Source organism: Zootermopsis nevadensis, unplaced genomic scaffold, assembly GCF_977971745.1.
Source record: "Zootermopsis nevadensis isolate Lab colony 2312 unplaced genomic scaffold, Znev_1.0 Znev_ptg000011l, whole genome shotgun sequence".
Taxonomy (NCBI): domain Eukaryota; kingdom Metazoa; phylum Arthropoda; class Insecta; order Blattodea; family Termopsidae; genus Zootermopsis; species Zootermopsis nevadensis.
Genome location: NW_028259143.1, coordinates 14,598,310 through 14,618,555, shown reverse-complemented (window position 1 = coordinate 14,618,555; position 20,246 = coordinate 14,598,310). Strand labels below are relative to the sequence as shown.

The 20,246-nt window shown below is 36.7% G+C and overlaps 1 protein-coding gene across 7 annotated transcripts in view; it reads left to right on the top strand.

Moving 5' to 3' along the window:
• Positions 1–20,246, top strand: part of Pkc53E (Protein C kinase 53E) — a 275,095-nt gene that overhangs the window by 234,918 nt on the left and 19,931 nt on the right. For 6 of the 7 annotated variants that reach the window (XM_087346884.1, XM_087346883.1, XM_087346880.1 and 3 more), the window contains 7 exons: positions 5,363–5,494; positions 8,211–8,384; positions 8,733–8,824; positions 9,274–9,475; positions 15,452–15,640; positions 17,368–17,508; positions 18,488–18,651. In XM_087346884.1, the coding sequence (XP_087203010.1) occupies positions 5,363–5,494; positions 8,211–8,384; positions 8,733–8,824; positions 9,274–9,475; positions 15,452–15,640; positions 17,368–17,508; positions 18,488–18,640 (1,083 nt within the window). In that variant the 3' untranslated portion in view covers positions 18,641–18,651. Of the gene's footprint in view, positions 1–5,362; positions 5,495–8,210; positions 8,385–8,732; positions 8,825–9,273; positions 9,476–15,451; positions 15,641–17,367; positions 17,509–18,487; positions 18,652–19,146; positions 20,227–20,246 lie in introns of those variants that run through there. The other variant, XM_087346882.1, reaches the window with a different exon arrangement.

The following is a 20,246-nucleotide window of genomic DNA, read 5'->3' as shown; positions in this document are numbered from 1 at the left end:
ATATACCTTAGCAATGTGGTCAACTGTGAAACCACCTAAATATTAGAAATCTCATCCAACATAATATGAACATAAGGCACTACTTGAATTTGTTTTGAAATTTCATTTAGTGCTACTTCATAGACTGCTTTTATCAAATAACTTTGAATGGCTGATGTTATGCCTTTGGAAACAGTGGCTGTTTCTGAGTGGTCATCCAGGAGAAAATTGTAATCATTACCTTGTAGTTGCAAGACAGATCAGATTCATTATGACCTATATAGGGTAGTTCCTGATATGCCGGCAGGCGACAGACATTGATTAATCATTCCAAATTTATCAGCTTTTTGGACTTTTATATTGTGTTCAGAGTTATAAAATTTAAGGTGGTTGGCTAAAGTCTCATCAGTTTTTTGGTGACTGAACTGCAGAAGGTCCATTATGCACAGCAGGTGATTTGCTTAAGATTTGTGTGTGTGTGTGTGTGTGGTAAATATGAGGTTGAGGTTGTCAGATCCCTCCAAACTCCAAGCATTAACACTTTATGAAAACAGCATGGTTAGCAAAATAATTGGTTTATTTAAAACCTGAAAATACTTAGTGTAATTATTATTTTTGTTATTATGTATACTCTTAATTTTGTAATGCACCATCCCATTAGAAGCTCAGTCAGTATAGTGACTAGCTACGGGCTGGACGACCGGGGTTCGATCCCCGACTGGGGCATAGGATTTTTCCTCAAGCCTCTGCGTCCAGACCGGCTCTGGGGCCCACCCAGCCTCCTCTACAATGGGTACCGGGGTCCTTTCCCGGGGGTAAAGCCGGCCGGGGCGTGATCCTGACCACTCACCCCCATCTAGTGCCGAGGTCAAGGAAGAGAGGAGCTATACCTCCACTCACCCCAAATGCCTACATGGCGTATAGTGGGACAAACTTTACTTTTTACTTTACGTACCATCCCATTAGAGCTCAGTAGGCTCCAAGCAACACAGGTGACAGGACACTTGCTTAGAGGGACACCTCTTCAACTTGGGGAAATTTAATAGCCACACTAGTATAAGTGCCACCGTCAAACAAAAAACAGCCTCACATATCCTATGTGATTGTGAGGCCTTGGCTGAATCACAATTTTATCATCTGGGCAGGAATTTTGTGAGACCAGGTGTCTTATTAGATCACACTAGGTAGGATACCATTCTTTGCTATAAGTTTGGGGTAACTTGTGGATTAAAAGAACAGAAATGAACAAAAGATCAATTAAAAATGGTTATAATGCAAGGGTCAGTTCAGCGCCTCCCCCATTAACATTCGTTCACTCATAAGGTTGGATAAAGCTGATCTCTCAGCTTCTATCACCTTCAGTTTTTCCATTAAATTTCTCCTTGAAAATGGATTTTTTAATAAAAATTGAACAAAACTTCCACCAACTTCACACAAACTAAATGTCCATTAAAAAACAGCTGTTAAAATGCTAAAAAGACAACCAGACTAATTTACCACAGTCACAAGATTCTAACATAAAGGAAAAATACTTGTGAGACATGCAACACACATGTCAGCTTGCCCGAAGTACAGCTTAATGAAGACCGCATGAACTGGCTGTGTTAAAGAGGCATATTCTCTGCCTCTGTTTTTCACACCAGTACATGCAGTACTAGAGCTGTGTAAGATTGAGGTTTTCACAGCGGTGAGTATGAAGATTCCTGTCTTCTGGGTTGTTGCGCTGCGTAGTCTGGTTGATGTTAGCCAACGTTTCAGAGGTCATACTGCCTCCGTCATCAGAGTGTGAAGATTCCTGTCTTCTGGGTTGTTGCGCTGTGTAGTCTGGTTGATGTTAGCCAACGTTTCAGAGGTCATACTGCCTCCGTCATCAGAGTGTGAAGATTCCTGTCTTCTGGGTTGTTGCGCTGTGTAGTCTGGTAGATGTTAACCAACGTTTCAGAGGTCATACTGCCTCCGTCATCAGAATATGAAGATTTCTGTCTTCTGGGTTGTTGCGCCGTGTAGTCTGGTAGATGTTAACCAACGTTTCAGAGGTCATACTGCCTCCGTCATCAGCTGATGATGGAGGCAGTATGACCTCTGAAACGTTGGTAAACATCAACCAGATTACGCAGCGCAACAACCCAGAAGACAGGAATCTTAGTACTAGAGCTGTGAAACAGTTCACTTCTCTGGTGCATATGTACCTGGCCAAATACCTTGGTGGGTTAGCTACATCTAAGCAAAAATTAGAGATTTTATTTCATTGTATATTGTCAGTAGTTAATATGTAATTGTTTAAGTAAAATTGTTCAAGGATTCTGCACATGTATATAGCTGGTCTTGGTGGATCTATTAAGAAACTGATGTAGAGTATGACTACTTGGATGCATCTCAGTATGTTCTCAAGATGTAGCAGTAATAACTGTAAATTCTGTAGTTGCTGAAGTTTGGCTGGGTCTTTTTTAAGTTACTCAGTAGAATAGACTAGGTTGATAGAACTCTTTCATATCCAGCAGACTGGACATAGCACTCTATAATATCCAAAGAGGAGGGAGAGCCTTCTGAGATAATGCATCATGTAGTTTTGTAGAAGGTGATCGATGTTTTAGGGACGCTTAGTGCTTTTATCAAGGTGATCATCAATCAGTACCTTAATGATGGATGCACTAAGAATCTCTGAAATGTCAATGTTTATGTGACTATATGTTGCAGTATCCCAGAAGGCTGTCATCTTCATACTTGGAACTGTGGAAACCTGAAATTGCACCCTAACATATCCACTCAGTGGAGTTCTGCAGTTTGTAAGGAGATACTAATTTCATTACAAATATTGTTACTACTAATATTATTTTTAACAATATAATCAGTAATTATGTATTAAATTTTATTCAAATAACTTGTACATTTATAAGCCAAAACAGGAATCACTGATATTTATGAATTTCATGCTGTCTTCTCGAGTTTAAAGCATTTGCATTCCATTAAAGTGGTCACCTTACTAGGCAGCTATGCTATGCTGATTTTATGTAATATAATTATTGACAAATGAAACTGATGTAGATGTTGCATACATGGAGCCTGTCATGACAGATATTAATATTTGAAGTTCCATTTAGTATTTGGGGGGGGGGGGGGTTGTTTTCCAAATAATTTATTGTTTCATAAGTAGGATTCTGTATGTTTAAAGTCTGATTTGAAACTTTTCAAATAATTCGTACAATAAGCATTGTCTAGCGGGTAATGTCTGTGATCCCGTAATCATGAATTATACATTTCTAATACAGCCAAAATGTAATAGTTGCCCAAAAATAATCACCATTTACATTGTTACCCTCTGAAATGAATTTCCTAAGTATCACAAAATTACAGAGACATAGTACAGTACCCATGTTACAGTGACACAAGATACTTTAGCTTACACATCTGAAGTTGGAATTAAACAAGATGGCAGGTGAGTGTGTGTTTATTTTGCATAGAGAAAGGCACTTATAAGATTCTGATTCTGATGTTATGCATTACCTCCTCTTAAACTTGATACATTGTAATGCTAAGAATAGCAGGTAGCCATTCATATCAGCAGACAGTTCATTACTGTTATCACAGTGTATTATTAAATGTTTATTCCACTTAGATTTCCTCAGATTAGCCATCTCTCCCATAAATGCCCAACACCACATGCTTTGGTAATTTGTCCTGGAAAGTTGGTGCACTCACAAGATGAAATATACGGTACTGATTGAAAAGCCTGACTGACCTTGGTTGGTTGAGCTCTGACTGCATGATCATCAGGACTGTGGTGCAAGTTATTGTATGATTTTTAGTGTCTCAAGACATTGTTCTGCACATGCGTGCTTGCTTGGTAGCTAAGTGTGGGAGGCATTCTGATGTGTCACATTTTAATTAAGATTTATGTAAATTAAGTAAGAGTGGTGTTTTAATATTTTTCTTCTATATAGAACACTGAACCATAGCTATTGAACATTTACTCAGAAGTTTATAGGATTTTGTAATATTCACGCTTATTTTTCTTTTTGACTGTAAAGGAAAAGTGCATGCCAATTGTAGTTTACATCTTTTGTCAAACAAATTTATTGAATAATAGCAAAAACAAAAGTGTTATTGCTGCAAAAGCATATAATGGTTATTTCTTATCCAAGAAATGTAATGAGTACAATTTCTGTTGATTCATCGCAAATAGTGTGAGTGAATAAACTGATCTTTCATTTCAAAATAACCCACATGTAATCACAGATAATCCATTATATTTTCTTCCAACATAAATAGTTATTCACAGAATCTATATTTTGAGATTCACAGAAGGTATTCATTACATTAATATAAATTCTGAGACCTTCCGGGCTGCACTGATCTGGCCTGACGCCAGACTCTCTTTGACCCTGGTTTAAACTCTAAATAATTAACTGAAATTAATTTTCATATTTATACTAGTTAATAAGCCCAGCATATAACTATGTAACTATTACACTGTTGTGATATGGTAACTGTATCATTTTGACAAAGTGCCGTACTTAGGAACTACAAGTCTCATAGAAAAGAACACATATATTACTTATTCTTTGTACCTTACACTTGATTATCTAGCGTTGTGAAAAGGAACTGAACAGTATTTTTGAAACCAAATTATTCTTGGTTTAATTCATTCACATCTTTATCTTATATTGAATAAATTATATTTAACAAATATTTGATATTCATATTAATGTTGATGGAAAATATTCTCAATTTATGCCCTTTGCTTGGATGAAGATGAACAAGTTTAACCACTTTTAAAATAGGTAATACATATCTTTTGTTCCTCTTAATGCTTTCATTTGACTGAAGGTTGTACGTGCTAGTATGTGTCTCTAGTGTTCACTTCTTTCAACAGACCACTTTAGATATTTCTTTTTGTTTAACATTTAGTATTTTCAGTTTTTCAGTTAAAGTCCACGAAACAGTAATTGAGTTTGTGTAATGCAACAGATATGCGAGTTCTCTATAAATAAAATAAATACATTATTTTCATGATTATTAGTATCAAAATAGTTTTATATTCACACCCCTCGTTATATTTTAATGGTACTGTGACATATTGAATCCTTTGGCAGCTCTTAAACATGGGGTATTTTGACAGCTTTGAAACGCCACATGAAAGTCAAAGTAAGTTACTTTTCGGCAATATTGAAGGTTTGTGATAATTTCAGTAGTCTTTTCTTTAGTATGTGTTTTAATTTTCTGGATATTCTTTGAACAAACAAACTGAAATATTATGCCAGTGGGTTAATAGCGTTTTATTCCAATTTTGGAAATAAATTTTTCAGCATTCTTAAATTACTTTACTAACGTGTTCTTTTCCTCTATATGATGGTGATAACACTCAGCTTATTTGTGATTCTAGAAGACCTCAATTACAAAAAGGGCCCCACTTGTGTCAGACAAGGATGTACCACACAACATGGGCAAGAAAGATGTCATTCGTGCATCTGATTTCAACTTCCTCATGGTGCTTGGCAAGGGCAGCTTTGGAAAGGTGAGAAATATTCTTTGTGCTGCAGTGATGAAGTGTACCCATTCTGCAGTTTACTAGTTACAGTTCGCATTTTGCATCTGCTCATAGTTATACTTAAGCTTATGCCATCTTTTATCTGCAGTATATTTTATAAATATGCATCTGTTTTCATCAAACAGATGCTTGCATCATGGCAGTTATAAAACATTTGAAACTTCTTCAGTATGAATATATTTTATAATTCCTTGAAGAATTGGGTTCAGATATCGGATTTAAGAACACTGATGGTGAATCTGAGTATTCGACTTCTTCGTTTGGTAGCAAAAGTGAAATAGTCACTGAAAATATTTAAGCACTGGTGGAGTCACATCAAAATTCACAGATGTCGCAGTGAAAATATTAAGACCTCTGTTATAAATAGATGAGAGTAAGGTGAGCTTAGTCAGATAAGTTACTGGCTGTAGACTGGGTGACCGAGTTTTGATTTGTACCAGGGACAGGGTTATTTCTCTTCATGCCACATCCAGACTGGTTCTGCGGCCCACCAGTCATCATATTCTTTGTGCACCAGGGGCTCTTTTCCAGGCAGTAGAGTGACTGGTGCATGAAGCTGACAGCTTGCTTTCTAGTGCTACAGTAAGAAAGTGTGGAATTTTGTCTCTGCTTCTCCAGGTTTCATTCATAGTCTAGTGTCCTGACTGAAGTATTTTTGGCTTTTTTATGCTTTATCATTAGCAAAGAATGTCTTATGGATGCATCCCGCCCATCTGTCTGTTTCATCTTTCAGTGAATTATATTGCTGTCAGTGGCCGTATGAAGTATTTGATGTCACATCCATTGGATGTGTTATTCTTCTTTATTACATCATCAGGGAGGATGACATCAACGCCACCTAGACAAGCACAATACTCCCCGCCAATGCAAATATCATTGACCCCATGCAAATCTGTCACTTGAACCATTTACAAAACTAAAAGTTCAGTTAAAACAGGATTAAATCAAGGAGCTTTTTAGTATTAGGCTAGTGGGCTAAACACATTTGCGAAGGTCAGGAGTCAAATTCTGTTCATGATTGTCTGCCCTTGGTATGTAGGGTGGGCCCAGCTAAGACCCTGGGGCTCCTGCATTGCTGCCCAATTTGCCCACTCTGCACATGGACGTGGCTGGGTGGAGAATATCCTACTAGTCTTGCAACCATGAGGTGTAATTCACCCAGTTGGAATTGAACACAGAAGTTGTAATACTGCTAACATGTTAGCCACTGTTTCAAATATTAGTTTGTGTGCTCCCTGTTATGGGCATGTCCTGTCCATCTCCTTGTCATGACTTTTAGCTGAAAGGGTAGTGCTTCCATCTATTAGTGGCTATATGAAGTATTTGATATTATACTGTCAGATTTGGAAATTTTGTATACCGTTTTAAACATTTTTTTACACAGTCTACACTTTCAAGTAGGACATTACTTTTTCTTTCATATCACTGCAAACTTACCATTCACAATCACCCTGTAATTTATCAAGAAATGCCAAGGTGTGAAGCAAACTCAGAAGTTTACACATGCACAGGTATGTTTGCCCCTGTGGGTTTCCACTCCAGGTCTTTTCCCTTTGGCTTGCCTCACTACTGGGCTTTACAGATAGCTCTGCTGTCCTGTACCTTGCCCTTGTTGGTATGGAAACCCCAGAGTTCTACTGTATATGGTTAGATCACTCAGGCTTTAGGAAGACTGAAACTCCCTCAAGAAACTTGGCTGACTACTAAATAATGGTCAATATCACAGTCCACTCCCCTATAGGATCGCACACCTACAATGTTTGATTGTCTCTTCTGATCGATTAGAACATGATCAATTTGATTATGGGTCATCCCTTCAGGGGAAGTCCAAGTGTGCTTATGGATATCAAGATGTGGGAATGTTGTGCTTTTGGCGATCAGACTTATGAATGTGGCAAAGTTCACTAATCTCACCCCATTGTCATTACTAAATTCATGTAAACTCTCACTCCCTATAGTTGGTTTGAAAATATCCTCCTGATGAATTTTGGCAGTGAAGTCTCCTAGCAGAATTTTCATGTGGTACCTACTAAACTGATCAAATAGATGCTCTAATTCTCCATAAAAAATATCCTTCACCTTATCATCTTTATCTTCAGTTGGCACATGAACATTTACAATAATAATATCGCACCATCGACCATGAAGGATTCAATATGACAGCCTGTCATTAACAAATTCTACTTTCTTAACTGCTCGCTGAAGATGTTTTTTCACTAAAAAACCCATTCCCAGGCAATGGTCCTTATGAGAGGATATTTAATAAATAATGAATTGGAAAGGATATGGAAGGACGTGGTTGTCGCCTAATATTATTTAAGCTTTTCCATGAGGAAATATGAAAATCTCTGAAACCTTTCAGGATATCTAGTCTCTTTGCCTAGATTCAAAAACAGGTCCTCTGAATATGAACCACTTGGCCCTGATGTTCATAAATCATAAAGATACCAACAAATGTTGTTCTTTTATGTTAATAATGTGACAGTGCGAATTTTGAGGTTACATCTGACAAATTGAATGTAGAGGAAATCTGTTATAGCGGAAATCATACACATATAAAGTTCACTAAACTTATTATTACTGATTATAGGTTTTGTTGGCTAAACCACTTTGAGGTATTTGAATGGCATCCGTTCTTCATAGAATGCTCTTTTATTTTATTAATTTACACTTCTGCTCAAAGGTGATGCTTGCTGAGAGAAAAGGAACAGATGAACTGTATGCCATCAAGATTCTCAAGAAGGATATAATCATACAGGATGATGATGTTGAGTGCACTATGGTGGAGAAGCGAGTGCTTGCCCTTTCTAGTAAACCACCATTTCTTGTGCAGCTTCATTCATGTTTCCAGACCATGGTAAGTCTCTGTCTTGCATCTGGTGATTGTAACAATATTTTATGTTCTTCAGAAGAAGAAGAAGAAGAAAATAAAAAAACTTGCCATTTATTCTTTTACAATAAAACAGACAGAGCTGTTTTTGTTCCTTCCCTTATAGCCATTGCAAAACATGTAATTGGGCAACCATTTAAATGTCAGTATTAATTTGTCCCATTTCCCTTGTAGAAAGCATCTTAAATGCTGGGAAAGTCTGGGAAACTGTTTCAGAAATATTAAATAAATCCACTAGTAATAGTGGTATGGTTGTTAAAAGTGGTTTCTTCATTTTTAATAGCCCTGTACTTTTTATCTCATGTTCTGCTGTAGGACCGACTCTACTTTGTGATGGAGTATGTAAATGGTGGAGACCTCATGTTCCAGATCCAACAGTGTGGTAAATTCAAGGAACCTGTAGCAGTGTAAGTACAGTGATTAATACTGCATTATTTTATTCCCATTGAGCTATATATTCAATTAAGGTTTAGACAAAATATGTTGCTGATTTGTGTAGACAAAGCCATCCACATTAAGGGACATGGACATAAGGTTCTTCAGTCCTTTTTTTGAGCAGGAAGATTTACACTCTGGTTTTATTTATCCTAGAAAAAGCATCTGTGGCATCCATTCTTTTCAAGGTGTGTGCGCTATATAACTGTAACTACTCTGAAAATCATCTTAGGAGAACTTTCTTTGGGCATTATCCATTACATAAAAGGTTATGGTGTTTCAGGCTTGGTTTGTTTCCATCTTCACATACAAGGCAAATGTACCCTCTCTGTGGTACCTACCAGATAAAAATGATCCTTGTCACTTCATCATGCGTTATGCATATCATAATATAATTACTTAGTGTCACAAATGTTTGCAGGTTCTACTCTGCTGAGATTGCAATTGGACTGTTCTACCTTCATGCTCGAGGGATTGTTTACCGAGACCTGAAATTAGATAATGTATTATTGGATCAAGATGGACATATTAAAATAGCAGACTTTGGGATGTGTAAGGAAGGCATCAATGGTGATAAGACAACTAAGACATTCTGTGGGACACCAGATTACATTGCTCCTGAGGTTTGCATGTTTCAAGTCTCAGTTCCAAACTGCTCACATTCAAATCACATTTTTTCTTGGTTACATCTCTGCCAATGATGATGTAATTTCTACAGCAAGGTTTCATGCGTTTCCTGCGTATGTTAGCTTCGACAAGCCCCAGGATGGAATCAAATACAGCAATGTGCAGGAATGATGCAACGAGCTCACACATGTCATGTACAAACAACATTTTGCCATTGACTGGAAAAAATAATCACAGATATTCTATATTTCTTTAAATTGTATGTGGTAGACATATTTTGTCCCAGTCAAAGATGTTTCAGTGGCATCACAGGTTCAAGGATGGTTGTGAATCGGAAGGTGGCCCACGCTGCACGTGGCTTACAGAATCAGATAGTGAGCAGAATATGAGGAAGATGGTGTGCTGTGACCCATCATATTACCTCATGTGTGTATATGATCACACTGAAAATAAGAATTTCAGTTGTTTGTTATCACACCATGCTCAGGTCTGAAAACAGGCATGTGTGGTGTCCCATTAAATACCATATGTTGTTGGCCAAATGGAATGATAATTTGTCCTACCATGTGGTGATAATTTTAAAATGTTTATACAATCAAATGAATAGTATCTTGGATATATAAAACGATTTTAAGGTTTTGTAGATTGTCAGAGATGTATTTGTGATTAAAACATCCACTTTAAAGCGTGGGTTCTCAACTAATATCTGCCTGAAATTTGCAGACAATTGGGAATATTTAAAATAATTATTTCAAATTCTGTCTTTATTGTTCTACAAAATGTCATAATCACGCAACTATTTAAAGATGTCATCACCTCCTTATATTTGCTATTTAATCAATGTTCCAGGGTACTGATGTTTTAACTCCATGTATAAACTTGAATGAAATTTCATCTCCTGCTCTGCTTTAGATATTCATGAGCTGAGCTTACGATACTGTCATGTTTGTTACTGAGGGAAAATTCAACCCCATTGAGGAGTTGCATATGTTGTGTTTTCTCTCTATTTCTTTGTGTATTTGTGAAACATGGCAAGAACAAGAGTGTGATGATGATGAAATATTTGTGAGATATTGGTTTTGAGATAGTGATTATGAAATAAGTGATTTATGATTCTGATGCCAGTGAGACTGAGATTGAGAGTGGTACAAGTGACAGTGGCTTCAGGTTACTGATTCAGACCCTGGTAAAGCTCAGTAAATCCAGTGCAAAGTATTAACATAAAGAATTTGTACCATCAAGTTTTCATTGGGTAAATTAGCCCGTTAAATATTTTGTACTCTTCTTGGATCTGGATTTGTTGGATTTTATCCTGCATGAAACCACGCTGAATGGAAACAAAAAGAAAATTCAGAATGTGCCCCCCATGAAAAGATCTAGAATCACAGACTGGTCACCTCCAACCCCATCTGATACAAAAGCACTGCTTGGTGTCACGGTAAACAGGGGCCTGCATCCCATGTCTGATATTCCTTACTACGTCTCTCAAGCACGGGTGAACAAAATTCCTTTCTTTTCTGATGTGTTCCCAAGGAATGAGTTTCTGCTCTTGTTCTGGAACTTAAATTTTGCACATGCTGAGAGAGAAGATAAATTAAAAAATGAGACGCTGCTAAAGTTTGTACTGGACAAAATCAGGTTGAAGTGCATCCAGCATTGTTGCTATTGATGAAAGCACAGTTGCGTTCAAGGAGGGGGTGTCTTTTAAAACGTACAGTCCCATGAAGCTAGCAAAGTTTGGACTGAAAATGTTCATACTATCTAACAGTGCCAGTGAACATATGTAAAACTCCAAGTCGTACACTGGCAAAATTGAAAATGGGAACCCTGATCTATTGAACACTTCTGAAGTAGTAAAACCACCATACCACCTTCTGGATATCATGTCTATACCAACAGGTTCTACACTTCGCCACAGTTGGCTAATGAGCTACATGGATATGAACATGTTAACAACTGGAACAGTGATGCTATCCAGAAAAGCCTCGGAAATAGAACAAAATAGAGAAGATTATGCAACAGGATATGTAGCCATTCACAAAGAATGACAAACTTGTTTCAACTTGGAGGGACAAATGCACAGTCATGATTCCCATTACTCTTCATTCAGGGGGCAAAAATGAAGTTATATATATATCCAAACAAACCTACCATAATAAAACCAATTGTGGTGTTGGATTACACTAAATGTATGGGAGGGGTTAACTGATGTTTCTTTGGTTTCTGGAAGTGAGTACAGTGAACTTACACAAGCCATTTTTATACCCAGGGAAGTGCTTTGTACTGCATCACACAGGCAGGGGCTTCAGAAGAATTTCTAAACATGTGCACTTGTAAATGTATACCAGGGTTAGTTCTTGTACTATCACATGATGTGCTGAATGCATTATTATTTTACTGCATAGTTTTATGACCGTAGTTAGATGATCAAGAATTCCATTATGAAGTTTGATTACAGTCATAAAACTTGTTTTCAAAAATGTGTAACACAATGTAATTGTGCTGATTTGTGAATAAGCAGTGATAAATTTATATGGAAAATGAAGACATTTCAGTGTGTAGTGACTGCAGTGAGGTTATGTTGAGTGGGTCCTTCGTCACCATGGCATGGCGTGCTCAGGTTGAGGATGGAGGAAAACCCTTCATATATGTTGGTTAGCTGTGAATATATTGAATAAGCAGCTGCATACAGCTATCGAGTTGACATTCAGATTGGGGGTTTGCCATAAAATCAGGCATTCCACAAAATGTTGTGCAGGGTCTTGGAATAGGGACCATTGGTGGGCTTATGTGAACATGGTAATGAACCTGAGGGTATATAAAAAGTGATAAATCTCTTGATCATCTAGGTAACATAAATAAACAATGTTTCATCAAGTTCTAACTGAGTTTTTTATGGTGATGGACCAACTGTAAGTCAGAACTCATCTATCATTTAGGATTTGAGACTTTCGCGGCGAGTACAATCAATAAGATCTTCTCGGGCAATCAGCCGCGTTAACTGGTTTCCGTAGTAAACCGACGTTTCGGGAACAAACACAGGCAACTTCTGAGGATCCAGTCACATCAGAACCCTGTAGATGGGGACAGAGTTTGTTCCTGAAACGTCGGTTTCCTACGGTAACCAGTTAACGCGGCTGATTGCCCGAGAAGATTTTATTAATTCATCTATCATTACTTATCTTTTAATTTTGGTTCTTTTGAAAAGTTTTATGCATGTGTTATATTATTATTAAAAACAAAATAAAAATTACTTGGGAAGGGTTAAAGTACCAAGCATTTAAATTCTTACTTTCCCTGCTGGCCTGAATTAACTATTTCACTACACTGTGTATGTTTTGCTAAAATAATGTGTCTTTCTTAAAAATCCACATACAATATTGAAATAAAATACATGTTATTCAGAAAAAGTTACTTAGGAACTGTTCCTAAAGCTGTTGCTCAACAAAATTGTTTCACATTTACAGAAATGTTACATATATTTTATTTTCAGTTATCATTATCTTCACATTTGGAAATGTTATGGTTTTATTAATGTAATATTTACTTTGGGTTGTGTGTCATCTAAACTTCTTCTCTCCCTCTGACAAAGAATTGTAAAAGTAACGCACTGACACCAAATTTCCTCCCCCATGAGAAGGGCTACCATGTGGCAGTCAGTTTTGCATGGCACAGTTTTCATTATTTAGCAGTGCACAGCCAAACATCACAAACCTCACAGGAGTCTATACTCATTGCTTGTTTGTTGTTACCTGAGCGCAGTTTGTGCCTCCTTTTCTCTGATTGCCCAGTGTTTCATCCAGACTGGACAACGAGGATGATACTGGGCTTTGAATTCCCATTCCATTTACAGCTCTTTCTTCTGCTGCAACAGCAAGGTCACAAATAAGTTGTTCCTTTAATCACAAAGTGGTCATTTTAACCCTTATGGCTTTTGGATTATAAAATAATTTGTAATAACTGAATAAGAAAGAACTTGTTCTCTTGAATTTCTGTGACATGCCATAATGTTAAGCCCTCCTGTCATTTATATCATCATAGCTCATGTATGTTGCTCTATTTGTAGCTTCAGATCATTTTAAGATTCATCCCAAAAATTCTTCTCAGCTGCAGGTGGGTGTCATGTGCCTCCCTCTCCTTTTCAACATATTGCTATGATACTGCCATGAACTGTACTCTGTGCAATATCCAATTTCTTCTATATGAGGGCCCTGGTTCTAAAATTTTGGAATATTCATTCTGTTACGCTAAATATTGCCACATCAAGCAATTTTCCTGTTGTAGAGGTCGTCAAATAGGTCAGCAATGTAAAGTTCCATAATTATCCATGCACAGCATGTGACCAACATCCTCCATTCTTCTTCCAAGCTGCGTAATGGTACTATCTGTAGTAAGTGTCAGGTCAGCATTGGCATTTGTACGCTGTTTTGCTCTCTGTGCCCTCTTGTCATAGCAGAACTTGTAGATTTTTATGCCAAACTTCTGCTCCTTTGGGACATACTGCTTAAAAACCAACTATCCATTGTATCACTGACAGCTAGGCATTCCATGGCATTGTACTCACAAAGTCTTCCACAGACAATCCTAATAATGTGGCCAAAAAATCTCTGAAGAATAGTTTGAAGTATTCTAGAGGAGAAGAATTATCATTGATATTAGGTATATTAGATATTACTCTCCGTGTATCACCGTCTGTGTACCCTTTTGAATAGCTCTGTTTTAAATCAGGAAAACATTTGTTTCAAACTGATGGCTCTTCATCTACCAGCTGAATTCTGATTTAGCAGACCTCATCCCATATTCTTGTTACTGGAATATACATATTTTAAGTGCCCTGCCTTTTGTATTATGTGTATCAGAAGACTGATGCAAATACATTACAGGCAACTGACCATAACTGTAGACCACACCAATGCTAAAAGTATGGCAAAATGGTAAAATAAGGTTTTAAAATTAATGGATAAATTAGAGCAGGCCTATGTCATTAAATGACACGAACCCTTTTAGAATTGATTGTTTTAGTGAAATCCAAAATTGTACAGGAAAGTTACTAACAAAAAAATAGATTTGAAGTTCTTATATCAGCAAGTATGAAGATGGTTGTCTTCTGGGTTGTTGCTCCATGTAGTCTGGTAGAAGTTTACTGATGTTTTAAAGCTGTTTTCTGCCTCCATCATCAATGTGATGAGTCCTGATAATGGAGGCAGCAAGCACCTCTGAAATGTCATTAAAATTCTTCCAGACTACATGAAGCAACAACCTAGAATACAGCCATCTTAAAGAAATATTTAATTTCATTGCATCACTAAATTAAGATTGATTAAGTGTATATAAATATGTATATGTCTTTGAAAGTTCACTGTAAGAAGGATTATTTTAATTAATTGTTGAGTAAATAGTTTACTCATTCTCATTTCAAATCCAGTTGTTAAAATGCTTTACAGCCTTGTACTCAGTTTTATTTGAAAGATACCGAGTATAGTTTAACATCAGAAGGACTTTCCCACATACAGATTTCAAATGTTGGTTGTTAAAGCTGTATAAAAAAGTTTATAAAAGAAATGTAAAGATCCCTTGTGACACGAAAACGTATGGTCATGTCTTGTGCTAATTGGCATTGTTTTCGTGGATTATAAGTAAATGAAGCCATGTCACACGATGTGATAAGCTCCATATCTTATGCTCACAGTGGACCAACTAAGAAGACTACTGCTGTGGCTTAAAATCCACGTTGGACCCATATGAATGGTCCACATTAAAATGTGTCTTACAGAACTAAAGTATGAAAGGGTAGACTGGACTACTTTAGCATAGGATCTAATAATGAACTTTATTAACACAGTATAATGTTTTGCGTCTTTCCTACTAAACCTATAGGACAGTGATAGACTACGTGATTTTAATTGCTAGATTTGATGAATGTGACCTGTTGCTTCATTTAAAATTCCAAACTTTCTTTATTATAATTTCAGATAATTCTGTACCAGCCATATGGCAAATCTGTTGACTGGTGGGCATATGGAGTACTGCTGTATGAAATGCTGGTGGGTCAGCCACCGTTTGACGGTGAAGATGAAGAAGAGCTGTTTGCAGCAATAACAGATCATAATGTTTCATACCCAAAGAGCCTGTCCAAGGAAGCTAAGGAGTCTTGCAAAGGAGTGAGTTGTTGCTTTGAGTAGTAGAATCTCATGCCTAGGATTCGGATGTTCCAAGACCTAAAAAACCGAGAAATATGCGTGCAAATATGCCCCAAAAATAGCGAAATATGACCCAACAAAAGCAAAATATGACCTAATTTGTTATCAAAAAATATTTGCTAAATTTAAAAAAAGCGTTTTGTATTTCAGTCATATTACTTATGTACATATGCATGTAAAACTATTACATTACTTGATTTCCTAGCAATTTAATCAAAAGCCTCTGTTGCTTTAAGTTGTTAATGCCTTGCTTTGGATCAGCATCAGATGTTGAGAATACATGCTCCAATAAAAATAAGATAAATTTTAAGAAAGAGCCTTTCATGCATTTCAAATTCATTAATTACAAATAAATAAATAAACAAAATTCAAAATATTAAGTACTTTTCTTCACTCTCCTTTCTTGGCAGCATTACAATATATAACGATGTGCATTTTCAAGGTCTCAAATGAAAATCTTCTTAGATTGTCACACAATATGGTCTTGTAACTTGAGACATCACAAATGTTTCATGGCGTTAACGAAAATTACATCTATAGAGGTGTGGTTTACTGTATCAAGAAGGAAGAAGTCACCAGGGCGGCCAGCAAAGAGCGTGCCAATAACAACTTAACAGGCAGGCACATAGTTTTTTCGTAGTCTGGAATTAAATGAGTCATGTATTTATCCAAAAAAATTTGAACTGCTCATTGTTCACTTTGTTCAGTTGGCAGACGCCATCATTTCACACAGATCCTTCAAAAATTCTGATGTCTTGTTTGATGGTGAAGGTGTTGCAGTGTTATTGAAAAGAAGTCGTTGCTTGCTTTGATGACTGGTTTGTCGGCTCAATTTATTTTTATGTTTTTCCGTATCACAATGTTGTTGCACATTAAATCCCTTGCCAATTGTAAATTTAACTTCACAAAGTTTACAGAACAGAATTATTCCATCAGAACTAAAATATTCCTCTCCAAAAATCTTTAACGAAACCTCGTAACTTCACACTTTCAGAACACTTCACTTTTGGCATTTTAAAGTAACTGAAGGATTCAGTGTCGACAACAAAAATTGTTACTCAAATTTTTATTCATACTGATTCAGTGTAGCCATTGTATTACAGGTAAATGTTATAAAAAATAGCTCATGCAGATTATTGATGCATGATGCAAAATACATCTTATGAAAATCTAAAACTTTTAATTCAAGTCATGATGCATGCTTTGTGAAATAAAAGGAAAACTATACATTCCTCAGCAGGATTTCAGATTCTCAGAACAGCAAAAATGTCTGTATTCTGGGTTGCAGTACCCTGTAGTCTAGTAAAAGTTTACTAATGATTACCCTGATGTTGGAGGCAACAAGTGCCTCTGAAACATCAGTAAACTTCTTCCAGACTAAGGACATGATTAGAAGAAGAGAGCGGGCTCTATCCAATCAGGAGTGAACATGTGATTAGGAAAAGAGGTCATGAGATTGGTACGGAGTGGAAGTGACCACATGCTGAAGAAGGTTCTGGTGACCAAATGTGGTTATGGAGTAGGTGGTGGGAAAGTGTTTTGCATTCACATGGTTTGGAGAAATGTCACTGTCTCTCTCTTGAGATGACATGAAGATGGGAAATAAAGGAAGTGTTTTATTTACCCATTCATCCATTCGAGTGAGTCACGTTTTGCAGTGTGTGTAATGCTGCTCTGACATGTTGCAGTTCCTAACAAAGAATCCAACCAAACGACTAGGATGTGGTCCCCGAGGTGAAGAGGATGTTCGAGGCCACGCTTTCTTCCGGCGGATCGACTGGGAGAAAATAGAGAATAGAGAGGTTCAGCCACCATTCAAGCCCAAAATTGTGAGATTTAAAAACATGTTATTTTGAGTGTTAAAATAAAATTGGTTCACCTGTATGTACTTTTATAGAGCTGAAATAGTTTTGCTGAGAATAATAAATATTAGTTCTTAAACCCCCAGAGAATGTGGGGATTGAAATACTTAAAAAATGTGACTTGATAATCATTTTCAGAGTATGGTAATGTTTTACGATTATTAGCCCACTTGGCTTATTGTATAATACAGGACTAGTCTAAATGATGTTCCAGATTTGAAACACATGTTACTCACGTTTAATGAAATTCAGATGCACAAAATTGGTACCGATGGAAAGAGAAACTCTCCAAGTTTATGTTGGCATACTTCATGGCTGCGTAGTAACACTGTTCGCCGCCAGGGGCGATATGAGAGAAAATTGCTGCCATCGAAGACAGGGGAGCTGCAACGTGTTTGGGAGGAACTCGACTACGGGCTGGATGTGTGCCGAGTTACCAAGGGGGCTCACATTGAACACCTGTGATGTACTGAAACAAAACTTGGAGAGTTTCTCTTTCCATCAGAATTAATTTTGTGCATCTGAATTTCATTACACATGAATAGCATGTCCTTCAAATTGGGAACATCATTGAGACTAGCCCTGTATATTGTGGTCTTATGATACCATGTCTTATGTGTCTGTCCCTCCATAATAACTTTTCAACTTCTGGATGCAGCTTCATGAAACTTGATAATTCACATAATTTAATTAGAGGTAATACTACTTCTGTAATTTTAATATTCTGTAATCACCAATATCAGTGTGACAGGATGAGTAATATTAGCACCACTTAAAGCTAAATACGGATTCTATGTGGTTGCCATGTTGGTGTTTTACAGTACGAAAAAATTGTGTTCATAAATGTTATTATATATTTTTAATATCTTCATCAACACAGTATTTGTGCATCCCACATTAATTTTAAAACACTCTGTACCATGGAGATTTTATTCTTTTATTTCAGAAACATCGCAAGGATGTGAGCAACTTTGACAAACAGTTCACATCTGAGAAGACAGATCTTACTCCCACAGATAAATTGTTCATGATGAACCTGGACCAGACAGAGTTCATGGGTTTCTCCTTCCTCAATCCAGAGTTTGTTCAGCATGTGTAGCTGTCTTCTGGGTAAGAATGTGTGAGACATTAGATTATATGTCAGTAAGCTAGACAGGATTTTTGTGTTGTGTAATGCTACATTTGTTCCTTGTCAGCTGCAGTGTGTTGACATTCACTTTTCCTGGTGCTGAGTCCATAAAGAAAAAATGAAAGAGAAAACTGAATGTTGTGTTGCCACATGTCAGTTGTGGGGTGACAGTGAGAGGCATTTGAGACTCTTCTCAGTTCACTGCCCTTCAACCAGGATTCTTTCATATCTAATCAGTATCATCCTGCTTCTGAAAATAATTAGCTAAGGTCTTGTGTCATCTGGATGAATGTTAAGTGAGGTTACAAACATGATGTTTGTCCACAGTGGGATTTGAGCAGTTTTTCCCAAAAATATATAATTGTTTCTTCAGCATAAAATGCTACAGGATTTTGGGTGGAGGTTGATCATGAAGAAATTTTTGCCAAAAAGTTGATCAGTGTATGATTTAATGTTTAAATTAATCTCTTTTGCAGGAATGTGCAAGAATTGATGATATTAGAGATTGTGTAAGACTGTCTGTTATTGCAAATGTATATAAACCTTTGTTGTAATCATGAAATGTGACCCAGGATTTCACGAGATGAAGATGTTGCCAGGCTGGCTGTTAGGAACTTGCTGGTATATATTCCCCCCTTAGAGAGCTCCCCTTGCATGCAGAACTTACAATATTATGAGACCCGGTTAAGTAAAGAATTTTTAAATTATAATGATTTCATATTTTACAAATAATGAATATTATTGTAAACATGTTATCATTATTAGAAATCAGAATCTTATTACTTTAACTGTATCAAAATAAAAAAATATCCTTTTGTAATTTCAATGCCATGACTTTTTTATAATTGTGAGGAATCATTTTTTTTAGTATACTAAATTACAGGTGTTCCAACAGAAAAGTTATCAAGCTGGTTTACCTGGTAATAAATGTCACGTGGATAATGATGGAATTTTACAAACTCTTAAAATTCATGAAAAGGTGTACATCAAAAGGTTGCTATATATACACCAGTTTTACACAAAAATAAAATTGGTAATGACAAAAAGATTGAGCAAGAGCTATACCTTCCCTCCCCTCAAGCGCCTACATGATGTTTAGTGGGACAGCTTTACTTCAGTTAATGACAAAAAAAGATATGATTGTTTAGGTGTTGCTGAGATTTAGGAAATTAAATTGAGCAAGCTTGTGCAAGTTTTATTGCATGCACGTATACTGAAGCCTGATCTAGAAGTAGTTGTTTCAGGGCATTTCCACGTATTATTGCATCAGTTCATCATGAAGATGTTGTGTCTTTTAAGGATTTGCTTGTGAAGGGACATTGATGTCCATGCGTTCCTCTCAGCATATTCTGACCTATTGCAGGGTACAGGTTTATACTGAAATTTCTGAAGGTTTGTGTTTTTTGAGGTAGCTGGTCAGACATTCTGACATACTTCCATATAATTGTTACATTTCTTTTACCACAAGTTTATTCTGGACCAGTAGCAAGATGATAGTATTATTAGAGAACACTTTAATTATGTCTCTCTCTTAAATAAATGAGTGTAACACATAAGCCCAAAAGTATTTGTTTCT